This window comes from Carcharhinus amblyrhynchos, chromosome 14, assembly GCF_965287045.1.
Source record: "Carcharhinus amblyrhynchos chromosome 14, sCarAmb.v2.hapA, whole genome shotgun sequence".
Lineage (NCBI taxonomy): Eukaryota > Metazoa > Chordata > Chondrichthyes > Carcharhiniformes > Carcharhinidae > Carcharhinus > Carcharhinus amblyrhynchos.
Genome location: NC_137337.1, coordinates 40,214,394 through 40,227,218, shown reverse-complemented (window position 1 = coordinate 40,227,218; position 12,825 = coordinate 40,214,394). Strand labels below are relative to the sequence as shown.

Below are 12,825 nucleotides of genomic sequence, written 5' to 3'. Positions count from 1 at the left end.
CTTTTTAAGAAGATAGCTTTTGTTACGGCTATAGTATTACACAGATTCAAAAGCAAGGATATACTGCTGAGACTTTAAAAGGCTCTGGCAATACCACATTTGGAATATTGTGAGCAATTTTGGAACAAATATCTAAGAAAGGATATGTTGGCCTTGAAGAGGGTCCAGAGGAGGTTCACAAGAGTGATCCTGGGAATGAAAAGCTTGAAGCATGAGGAGAACTTAAAGACTCTGGGTCTGTACTCAGTGGAATTTAGAAGGATGAGAGGGGGAAATTTCATTGAAACTTAGAGTAGTGAAAGGCCTGGATAAAGTGGACATGGGGAAGATGTTTCCATTAGATATCAAGAGCCATGGGCACAGCCTCAAAATAAAGAGACAACCCTTTAGAACCGAGATGAAGAGGAATTTCTTTAGCCAGAGGGTGGTGAATCTATAGAATACATTGCCACAGAAGAAAGGCTTTGGAGACCAGGCTATTGAATGTATTTAAAACAAAGATAGATGAGTTCTTGATTGGTAAAGAGATCAAAGGTTATGGGGGAAAAGGCGGGAGAATGGGGTCAAGAAACTTACCAGCCAAGATTGAATAGCTGAGCAGACTCAGTGGGTCAAATGGCCTAATTCTGCTCCTATGTCTTAGTCTTATGATTACAAAATGTCACTCATAGGTATGTCTGGCATCAGCATTATGATAAATGACGACTTTGTACAGTCGCACCTTTTTTTTGCTAACTGTATACTTTTAGAAACACTTCTCTGCTATGAATTAGTACAGTTGTAAATCTTTGTACACCTGAATTGAGGATGATCTTGTTGAACAATGGATGTATATTTTGTAGGATTCAGGATCTAAAAGAGCGAATTCGCCAACGTACCAACTTACCATTGGGGCCAAGTATTGACACACATGGTGAGACTTTCCTGTCACAGGAGGTGGTTGTCAATCTTTTGCAGGAGACCAGACAGGCCTTTGAGAGGTGTCATAGGGTAAGAATGTTATTTAAAACATCACTATATTGTTCTGCAGTTTTGAGATTGGAACTTTGCCATGTTCTTTGAGTGGGTCACAAATAGTAGGTATCATTGTTGGCTTCCAGTCTTCCATTTTGAACTCACTTACGAGAGGTTATCCTGAGAAGCGTTTCTTTGTGGCAGCTCAATATAACTATTATATCAAACAATGTCTCCTTTTACTAATTCTTATCTTTTTTTTTAATAGCTGTCTGACTCTTCTGATTTACCAAAGAATGCTTTTCGAATATTTACTATTCTTGTGGAGTATTTGTGTGTTGAGCATATTGACTATGCTCTAGAAATTGGACTTGCAGGTAATTAATGGAAGTTTCTCTATGGATTAGTTAAATTTTTTTATTGACATTAAATTTAATCACCCAATTTCTGTTCTTGGCCCCCACTTTAGCTGATGTTCTAAGTGATTCGATCATCATGTATACCATTCCTGTCTTCCTTTCAAATTTATTGTCACTGCTACCTCACCAAAAAACAGCCTTGATCTCTCTGCAGACACTAACTACTAGAACATCTCTAACTACCCTTTCTTCTCTAAAATCCTTGAACATGTTGCTATTCTGTCTCCATGTTTGAATCACTCCAATCAGATTTCCATCCTTAAGACCCAAATGATCCTAAACAGTGATAAATGGCATTCTGTGATGAACCTTCCTCATTCCCCCTTGACCTCGCTGCAGCCTTTTTGCACTGCTGATCATGTGATCTTTCTCTAAAGCCCTTTCTTGAATTTGAAGCTTAGTGAGATGGTTCTTAGCTTGGCCTTGTGTATCTTTTTGCAGCTTCTTTAAAAATGGCCTATCTGCCTCCCCTCTATTTCCACTGGGGACTATCCATGGTTCTTTTTTGCTCAACTCCGTTTTCTCTTAATGATACTGTCTGAAGCCATGGAAATCAACGTCCACATCTACACTAATAATACCCTATTTAACGTGTTCATTCTCTCTCAAACTCCTGAATTAACCTGTGTGGTCAAACAGCTTGCCTGACATGCTGTCTCGTATAAACACTCAGTAGAACAAAGCCATTGACTTTAGTTTCTGTGCACTGTTACCATTGACTCAATCCACTTCCCAGGGCATGCTCAGGCTTAACTGGGCCATTCTCAATTCTGCATTCTATTTGAACCTATATCTAATCTCTCACAAGGATTGCCTGATTGCTTCTCCAAGCCATCAGCTGCCTCCTGCCTTCTTCAGCTAATCTCAGACTAAAACCCTCATTCATATCAGACTCAAAACCTCCAGTGTTCTATTGGCCAATATCCCACCTTCCATATACTTTAAATATTGACACTTCCAAAATTCTGTAGTCTTGTACTGAGTTACATTTGCCATTACATCTAACCTCACTGATTAATACAAATTCCAAGTCAATTTTAAATTTAAAAATTCTCATCCTTGGTTTAAATCCTTCTGAAGGTCGCATCTTTGTAACCTATAACCAAAACCAACCACAACAGCTTTCATCTAAACATTAAATTTCTCAAAGTAAAACATCCCATAGGAGTTTTAACAAATAAAATTAGATACCAAATTACATAGAGATATTAATCAAAAACTTGGTCAATGAGGTAGGTTTTAAGGAGTATCATGAAGGAAGGAATTCCAAAGTTTAGGGCTTTACTGACTGAATGCATAGACGACAATAATGGAATGATGAAAACTGAAGATATACAAGAGATCAGTAAGAGCTTACAGAAAAAAGGACGGGAGAGGCCATGACAGAACATAAAAAGGAAGATGAGAATTTTAAACTGGAAGTGTTGTTTTATTGGGAGCCAATGTAGGTCAATGAATACCAGAATGAATAGGAGTTGGAGTGTTAGGATATGAACAGTAAAGTTTTTGGATGACCTCAAATTTATGGAAAATGTTCCCCAAGGACATTTCTTACAACTCTCCTGTTTCTCATCTCTATCAAACCCCTCAGCAACATCATTGGAATAACCAAGCCTATAGGTATGGATGGGAGTTTCAGCAACAGATGAACTGAGATGGCAAAGAACAAAAACAGCCCGGGAAACAGGCCCTTCAGCCCAACGAGCCCACGCCACCATTTTAATATTACCAGTCTCCTCCCCCGCCCATGACCCTTATCTATTGTTTTTATGGCAATCTACATTGAGGGGAACTGATTTAGGGACAATTTATTACTTCCAATCAGCCTAATAGCACATCTTTGGGGTGTGGGAGGAATCCGGAGCACCCGGAGAAAACCCACGCAAGCACAGGGAGAATGCGCAAACTCCCACAGACACTGGCCCAAATCCATGTGTCTGCACAGCAAACAGTGATAGTCACTGAGCTGTCGTGTTGCCCAGCATCTGGTCCCAGTTTAAGCACACACTAACGACATGAAGCACTAGGCCAATCTCGAACATTCAAGAGCAGCCCAAGTACGACCCATCGTGCGTATGCCCCTCGTTGGAGAACAAGGCGGACCGACTTAAAACCTGTGAATTAAAAGAGAAAAACATTACTATCATACCATATCCTTTTACAACTTGGCGTGGAGTTGGATGATACAGAAGCATAGGTTGGTGACTTGATGCAGATATATGGTCAGAAATGCATCTCAAGTCAAATGTGACACCCAAGGCTCAAGTTCAGACAGATGCTTGGGCGAGAGTAGGAACAAGTGGCAAGGAAGCAGCTTGAGTTGGGCCTGAAGACAATGACCTGGGTCTTGCCAATATCTGCTTGAAATTTCTATTCGTCAAGTACTGGATGTTTGAACAGTGTGATACTTTTTAATGAGCGGAGATGGGGAACGAGACATTAATGAGGTAGATTCCGTATACATGTGGACACTTCCAAATGATGATGTTGAGGGATAGCATGTTGATGGGAAATAGGAGACTGCAAAGTCAACCTTACCAGAGCAGGAAGAAAAGCCATTGCAGGTGACCTCTGTTGATGCCTGGACAGTTAAGAATAAACAGGAGTGCAGTCCTATCCATCTGTGTGTGAATGATGTGATGGACCCTGTCAGAGGCTCAAACTGGTTGAGATGACTCTCATAGTTGTATAGGCTGTCATGTATACTCCATGTCCGTTCCTACTATCTGTTTCGCCAACTTTTGTCTCTTGTGAACTTCTGGGTGCTTTCAGTTTCCTAGGTTCCACTCTGAAATGTCCCTCCTCCATAAGCTTGTTTTACTCTCCTTTTTAAGGTATTTTCATTTTAAAATTAATCTCTTTGAGCAGGCATTTGAGATTTCCTTCCTAATCTCCTCTTTGTTTCGCTGTTTTTCTTAGTTGCTTAGTGCATTTTTCCACGTTGAAAGTGCTATAAATTGCAAGTGATTGTATAATTTTTGACTTCTGTAAGTTTTGAATCTAATTTTAATAGAGTTTTAATCTGTATTTGCAAGATCAATTGTTAGTTATGGATCAGCAAGATCATTCATCTAGAAAGCTCCTACGAGCCACCCAGTGCGGTGCAATTTCTAAAATGATTTCCAGATTTGTGCTTCAAATTCTATCTGTAAGAACTTCCCAATAAGCCAAAGTTTTCTTCTTACTGATTGGAACTTAGGACTCTCAACCAAAAGGTACTGTTCTGGATTTATTTCCTCACATTCCTTGATGATTTTGAATACTCAGTAAAATCACACCTCGAATACATCCTTTCCAAGATGAAAACTGGGGGTCTCTTCTGCCCACGTGTCCATCACTACTTTTTTATACAATCATCTAACCTCTACTTTTAACCACCAAAATGCTATTTTGGGACCCTCTTCATTCTCTTAATCATTCAACATAACTCTCATTTTACACAATTTTCTACCCTTCAGCTAATGGCTGTTCCCAAGATTTGCCTTGAATTTCCACAGCTTTGAGTGTAACTAATACCTTATGGTTGGAACTATCCAAAACCTTTTGGAAGTTGTGATGAACTATGTTATGTAGTGATTTCCCATTCTATTCGAGTTATCTCTTCCTCTGAGAAATCAAGATGCATGAAATAGGAAGGTCTGTTTTTGAAACCTTGTTGTCATCTGTAAATTGTTTTTCATCATTTTGTAGTGATTTGAAATTAGGCTGAGTCTATAGTTGTCTATCTCCTTAATGAATTTGGTTAAGTTGGCCTGCTTCTATGAACTAGGCAATTAATAAAACAGATAATATTTAATTAGTGTTCTGATAATTGGTTCTTTATACATGATTGAAAGCTGAGAGCATGTTGTCTTTTATTTCCCTCAGCAATCCCGTCTACAGATTCCAAGACTGCACCTCTTTACTTTTTAGATGTTGTACAACAAGCAAATACTATTTTTCATTTATTTGACAAACAGTTTAATGACCACCTCATGCCACTGATAAGGTGAGAGAATTTTGTTGATTGGCTAGAACACTTTCACTGAATTTTGCCAATAATCATATGGAACTCACGCAATAAGAACATAAGAAATAGGAGCAGGAGTAGGCCATCTAGCCCTTCGAGCCTGCCCCACCATTCAATAAGATCATGGCTGATCTGTCGCGGCTCAGTTCCACTTTCCCGCCCTCTCCCCATAACCCTTAATCCCCTCTCTTATCAAAAACCCATCAACCCGCGTCTTAAAAGTATTTAGCGAGGCAGCCTCCACCACTTCAACAGGCAGAGAATTCCAGAGATTCACCACCCTTTGAGTGAAGAAGTTCCTCCTCAACTCTGTTCTAAACCGCCCCCCTTTTATCTTGAGGCTGTGCCCCCTAGTCCTACTGTCTTTTTTGAGCGGGAAGAGTCTCTCCACCTCTATCCTATCCATCCCATTCATCATCTTATACATCTCAATGAGATCTCCCCTCATTCTTCTAAACTCTAATGAGTACAAGCCTAGTTTATTCAGCCTCTCCTCATAGCTCAACTCCGGTATCAGCCTAGTAAACCTCCTCTCCACTCCCTCCAAGGCCAAAATATCTTTGCGCAGGTGCGGCGCCCAAGACTGCACACAGTACTCCAGCTGCGGCCTCACCAATGCCCTATACAGCTGCAGCAAGACCTCCCTACTTTTATATTCAATCCCCCTTGCTATGAAGGCCAGCATCCCATTCGCCTTCCTGACCACCTGCTGCACAAAATATAACACATCTTCCCTGGGTACCTTCCCCATATGAAGTGTGTACATACTCGTGAATATGTTGCACCCTCAAGGCTCATAACAAATTTCTGGGAATGATGAACAACATTTTGTGGAGATCACTTCAACAGCAATTTGGAACATGTAATTTGAAAGCCAAATGTATTAGGACTATTAAGAATTTTGCAGCGCATATCTTCCAGCAAGTTCTGTTCTGCACCTCAGTTGGAAACAGGAACTTATTTCAAATTCCATTTACAGTGTTAATTATTTGTAAACCAATAACTGAGTCTGGGGGTCAAATGGTGGAATCTAATTTTTTTTGGAGTAAATGGTCCAAATCTCCATTGTGAAAGTGATGGATTTTGGTTGGTTTCAAAAACCTGACAAAGATCTTTTATCATAAGAATTGCAAAAACGAAGGGCTTTCCTCAGTGTCCCCTCCGTTTGAGGAGTTACGCCAGTTCAAAATCTGGGCAGTAAGATAAGTTAATGTTTGCTTTACCTGCAGCTCTTCTCCTAAACTCACTGAGTGCCTGCAGAAGAAGAAGGAAGTGATTGAACAGATGGAAGTTAAACTGGATACAGGGATTGACAGGTAAATATAAATTCATTGCAACATGCTGTATCAGGGATGTCATTAAACCCCACAGTTTTTCATCTGTCTATACAGCATCTCATTATCGTTTGGTTAATCATCCATCAGACATCTGTTGGATAGAGCCTTTCACTAAATAGTGTCATTATTAAGCTGCTTAATCCATAAACAAAATAAACATTTTTCTCCCCATAAAAATTACTTTTTGTACCATAGAAAGCCTTTTATCCAAATGGGAGATTCTAAAGTTTGGGTAATTGAAAATTCTCAGTGCGTTTTCGTTTAGAATGAAATTAGTTTCAAATTAAGATTTTGAAGGCTCTACAGTAGCTAACTATCTGAAAAATCTTTGGTATAATTTGATTACAGTGCATTTTGCATTTATATTTGGAAGCACAATGGTAAATGTGTTCTAATGATTTCAGATTCTATTAAAGGACCATGTGCTGTGAAGTGAATATTTTTAGCATTTCTTTTACTTCCTCCAGATCCTTGCTGGTTTTTTTGAAATGTCCTTTTTTAATGAGCAACATTTTTTCCAGTTGGTTGGACTTTTGAATCCTTGGCAATACCTAAATTGGATGCAGGTGCATTGGTCTATTTTGTAAATTTAGGGTTCCAGAATCATAAAATTTGACATTCAGCCAGGTGTGTTTGCTGGAAGCAGCTATCCAATTAGTTGCATTCCCATGCTGTCTATCCTAGCCTTCTCCTGTTGACCATATATCCAATTTATTTTTTAAGATTAATATTGTGTCTGCTTTTGTTACTTTACCAGGCAGTACATTCCAGATTATAACTGAGGTTTTTAAAAAAAAACTTATTTTCCCACTGGGTCTTTTCCAGTTGTTTTAAATCTGTGTTCTCTATTTGCCAATCCACCTACCAGTATAAACAACCTCTCCTCATTTACTTTATCAAAACCCATAATTTAAGATTTAACAGGAATGTTCAATTTTACTTTCCTTGCATCAAGAACAATCCTAGTTTTTCTGTCGTTCCACACAACTGAAGTCTTACGTGATGGACAGGAAAAAAATCTCCAGCCCATCCAACCAATTTCCACTTAATTAATTCACAACTTAAAACACAGTATGTGCACTGCTGCCTCACCTAAAGCCATTAGATTTGGAAGAGGCAAGAAACTAGATTTGAAAAATCCAGGTGTTTGTGGGAAGCAATCCTGGGAAACTTGGGCAGTCAGAACCAGCCCGGGAGATCACTCTGGCCCTGTTAATTCTATCCAGTATTATACAAAGTATTATAGTACCCCACTGAGAACATAAATCCGCTTTTGATTATAGGATTTTAGCAAATCAGCATCTATCAGTATGAGTGTTTTTTACTTGAGGGATGTACTGCCGCCTCACAGTGCCAGGGACCTGGCTTTGAAGTGGCATGGGTCACTGCCTGTGTGGAGTCTGTACGTTCTCCCTGTGTCTGTGTGGGTTTCTTCTGGGTGCTCTGGTTTCCTCCCACAGTCTGATAGACGTGCTGGTTAGGTACAATGACCATGCTAAATCCTCCCTCAGTGTACCCAAACAGGCATCGGAGTATGGCAACTAGGAGATTTTTGCAGTAACTTCATTGCAGTATGTAGTCAGCCTTCTTGTGAACTTTATTTTATTTACCCAGTCTACATATATAACACAGCACTTTACCAGCTTAAACATCATTTGCCTGTCTGAATCCCCCCATATCTACCTTGGATATCATGTATAGTCCAATATTCATAATCTTTCATTGTTCATTTGCAAACCTGTAGACACATAAATATATCATCTAGATCACTAATAAAAATAGTCAAGATCAACCCGTGCCAGCACAGAATCTATCTCATCTCTGGAACAATTCTGGGAAGATTGTATATTTTGTTATTGTGGAAGTCAAAAGTAAATATTTTGAACTTTATTATATTATTGATATAAATATTTCAAAAGTTAACCCTTTTTACACAATTTATGTTGCAATTTACACTACTTCAGTAAATATATTATTTGTTCGCATTTTTTAAAATTGCCTAAATGTACCAGCGTTGAATAAAGTAACTGCTGTATCTCATTAAAAATAACTACTTTTTTTTTATGAAGGACATTGAATTGCATGATTGGACACATGAAACACATCCTGAGTGTGGAACAGAAAAAGACAGACTTCAAACCTGAGGATGAAAACAACGTACTAATTCAATATACTAATGTATGTATCCGTAAACCATCCATAATGTATGTTTCTGTAAACCATCCATAATGTATGTATCTGTAAACCATCCATAATAAAACAATCTTTTGACACAGCAATTCAGGAGAATTAAGTGTAACATTTATATGTACAATAATTGAGATGCTTTTCTGGGATATATTCCTGTGCTGTGTCAAAAGATTGTGCTGACAGTCTTAGGGTGGAATTACTGATCTGCAATCAGTTATTTCCATGGTTATTGCTTTCGGTTTGAATCTGTTTACCATTTTTTAACCTTCCTTTTGTTTTACTTTGTGTTTTATGAGAAACAGAGAATGAGAAAGAGAGAATTTGCATTACATAGTTGCTGCATGCTTGAGATGTTCCAAAGCACTTTGCATCTAAAATTTGTTTTTTTTTTGAATTACAATCACTGTTATGCAAGAAAGCATGGCAGTCAGTTTGTACAGTAAAAAGTCTGACAACACCAGGTTTTAGTCCAACCTATTTATTTGATAATATACTCACAAGCTTTCGAGGGGACTGCCTCTTCGTCAGGTGAATGGAGAGTTCTGGCCAGAAACCTGGTGTTGTCAGACTTTTTACTGTGTTTACGCCAGTCCAACGCCGGCATACCCACATCAGTCAGTTTGTACACAGGAAGGTTCTGCAAAGAACAAAACATCAACTGCTTTTTAATGATTGAGATAAAATGTTGGCCGCATCTCTTTAAAAAAAATCTGCTCATTGAAGGGTGCAATAGAATCTTAGTTACGACAACATGTTTCATTTTAGTGTCTTATCCAGAAGGTGGCACTTCGATCAATGTAATTCTGCAGTAGTATTGAACTGATCATCTACATTATGACTCCATTCCTGTAATGGAGCTTGAAAACCTGATAGTCTTACTAAGGCAAAAGTTTGATCAAACAAGTCATGCTGTGTTGGTAGCACTCTTCATTCAGTAGATTGGATCAATATTGTCTCTCTAAGGAAATAAGGAGACAATATTAGTTATATTATCTTACAATATCTGGAAAGATTATTGATGACTGAAGGGGTGGTACTTTTCCTATAATTTGCACAGTATCTGCTGCTCCTGTCTTGGACAGTGAACATGGTAGAATTAGCTCACTTTTTTTTCTTCTGTATAAGCACAAAATAGGATCCTTACAGTTCAGAAGGAGTCTGCACCAACTCTCAAAGAACATTTACCCAGACCCACTCTCTGCCCTATACTATAACCCTGCACATTTATCATGGCTAATCCATCTAACCTGCACACTTTTGGACACTAAGGGACAATTTAGCATGGCCAATCCACCCAACCTGCACATCTGTGTACTGTGGGAGGAACCCTGAGGAAACCCACATGGACACTGGGAAATTTTGTGTAAACTCCACACAGACAGTCACCCTAAGAACCAGGGTCCTCAGTGCTGTGAGGCAACAGTGCTAACCACTGTGCCGTCCTTTCAAAAGCCTGCTGCTGACTGTAGTACAGGATGGTTGGATAAGTTCAGTATGGCAAACTGTTGTTGGCTTGTGAAGTACAACATTGCTTTCATTTCTATAATTGGAATTAGAATGCAACCTAGTTAGATGGCATGATATTTCCTAAGTAAAAAGTTGGGAAGAGCTGCATTTTCTATATCACTAGTTCCTGTTGGGATTTCCCTGAATGTATCATATTGATAGATGATCCCTAGAAACCCCAGATTTTTGACTGTCAGACCCTAATGTGCTTTGTTTGAGCTGCTTGATGTTGCCACAAAATGTTATCCCCCCTGAAACTGGTGGGGCCAATACTTCACTTTTCCCCAAGAGGCAAGGCAAATGGCTTAATCTTGAGTCATTACTTGTTCACAGTCTGAACTTTCATCTGCAAATTGTGGACATTTGGAATTTTCAAAATGCACAATTTCATACTGGCTTAGTTAAATGCATTACCTATTATACATACATTACATGTAAAGTAAAAGTAAAATTATTGTCTGATGCAACTAGCTGGCGGTAATGGATTGACGTGTAGTTTTAGCCTCTATAGTAATAGCGTATACATCAAAGACTATTTTATGCAGTGATCCCAAGATAGAAGTGACAATGTTTTGCCAGGGTTTGCAATAATTTTGTTGCTTACACAGGAACAGCTGCTTTAGAAACACATCAAGCAATAAATCCCAGCAGGAGTCTGATTGTAAAACAGCTCCATGAGTCTTTGTTAATTTGGGATCAATGTTTTGTACACAAGTGTTGGTGTGCTTATCCCTGAAGGTAGAATTATTAAAAATTCAGTATAGATATACATAAATTTTGGTTTCAAAATTAAAGCTCTGTTTGGCTCATTAATGATTTGAATCATGCAAGTAAAAGAAAATCATTACAAGTTAAAAGTTCCTTAGTATTTACCAACTTTGAAACTGATTTTAAAATAACATTAAATGTTTTATTTTTATACAGTTTTGAAGCAACTGCATTGAGCATAGAATATTATGTTCCATTTCGTAATAGAATGTAATAAATTGTATTATTGTCATACTTTGATCTTTTTGGGTAGGCTTGTGTCAAAGTCTGTGGCTATGTTCGAAAGCAAGTAGAAAAAAATCGAAATTCAATGGATGGAAAGAATGTGGATACTGTTCTAACAGAATTTGGAGTTCGCTTCCATCGTCTAATTCACGAGCACCTTCAGCAGTATACTTACAGTTCAATGGGTGGCATGCTGGCTATCTGTGATGTAGCTGAATATCGGAAGTGTGCCAAAGAATTTAAGGTGTTGTATACACTTAATATTAACTTATTGTCTCAACATGTCTTGTACTTTTCACTGCCTTTGATTATGTACCATTTTCTTCTCTCTGAATTCAAATTAAATAATTCGGTTGCGTATGGAAACTTTTTTTTTAAAACTTAAATTTTGGTATTTACTCTTGACAATTTCTCTCTCTCTCCCCCCTCCCCCCCAACACAATGCAAATCTCGTAGAAAAGTGGCTTCTAATAATAATGAACAGTTTAGTTTTAGAATACCTTCCCCATATTAACTTACATAGATGTATGTTCTATTAAATTTATTGGAATTTTCATTACTGTCTACTTTGGTAGTTAGCACTGCCTTTTACTGAATAATAATAAATTGTAAGGGTTCTTTTTAATTGGTCAGAAGTCATGCAGTGTTGTTAGGAGTATATTACATTAGCACCTAAAATTTTGGTTGCCCAAAAGCCTTTAATCCAAACACCTGTTTGCTTGTAAATCAGCAATCATAGAAAATTATTTATGTAAAGTAGTTAAATGCATCCATGCAGACATTCAGCAAATCCATATTCAAAATTGAAGATCAGACAGAGCTGCCCCATTTTCAGTAAATTAATTGAAGCAGTTTTATACTTGTATCACCAGATGGTCTTGCATATCAGGCTGATATGAGGGATTTACAACAAGAAATATATATAGAAATGTGAAGTATTGAATCAAAATAAGTCAATACTTTATTTTGTTATTACAGTATACTTTTGAAATCATTATAAATACAACAGAAGAAAATGAAACTGTGTATTTATAGAAGTATGAAGTTGCTGAAAAGCTAATGGTGGATTTTTTTCTCTTAAGGTGACAGACTTTTGCCTGATATGTAACTTATTCAAATCCTTCTATCCTGTATTGCTTGTAGCTACTCCTACCAGGAGAACTGCTGACATTGTATATCTCTCACATCTGTCTGGTGCCATGCTTACAAATCCATTGTGGCTCTTGTATAATAGCTGTCTGATCCCATCATCCTATGCCTAGGTGGACTTCTCTCCCTTCTGTCTGCCACTTCGCCCTCTAGAAGAAATCGCTGTTAACTTTTCATCTCTGACCAAAGGCAGAAATACTAACTTTGTTTCTGGATGTCACTTTTAAGAGTTCTTTTTGTTCTTCCAATTTCAATTGTTAACGGTCTC

At 38.1% G+C, this 12,825-nt stretch overlaps 1 protein-coding gene across 1 annotated transcript in view; it reads left to right on the top strand.

Annotated features, from left to right (window-relative positions):
* Window positions 1-12,825, top strand: part of exoc5 (exocyst complex component 5) — an 80,875-nt gene that overhangs the window by 63,978 nt on the left and 4,072 nt on the right. The window contains exons 12-17 of the mRNA XM_080202759.1: window positions 843-990; window positions 1,223-1,331; window positions 5,241-5,361; window positions 6,612-6,698; window positions 8,789-8,897; window positions 11,437-11,652. Coding sequence (XP_080058885.1) covers window positions 843-990; window positions 1,223-1,331; window positions 5,241-5,361; window positions 6,612-6,698; window positions 8,789-8,897; window positions 11,437-11,652 — 790 coding nt within the window. The remainder of the gene's footprint in view (window positions 1-842; window positions 991-1,222; window positions 1,332-5,240; window positions 5,362-6,611; window positions 6,699-8,788; window positions 8,898-11,436; window positions 11,653-12,825) is intronic.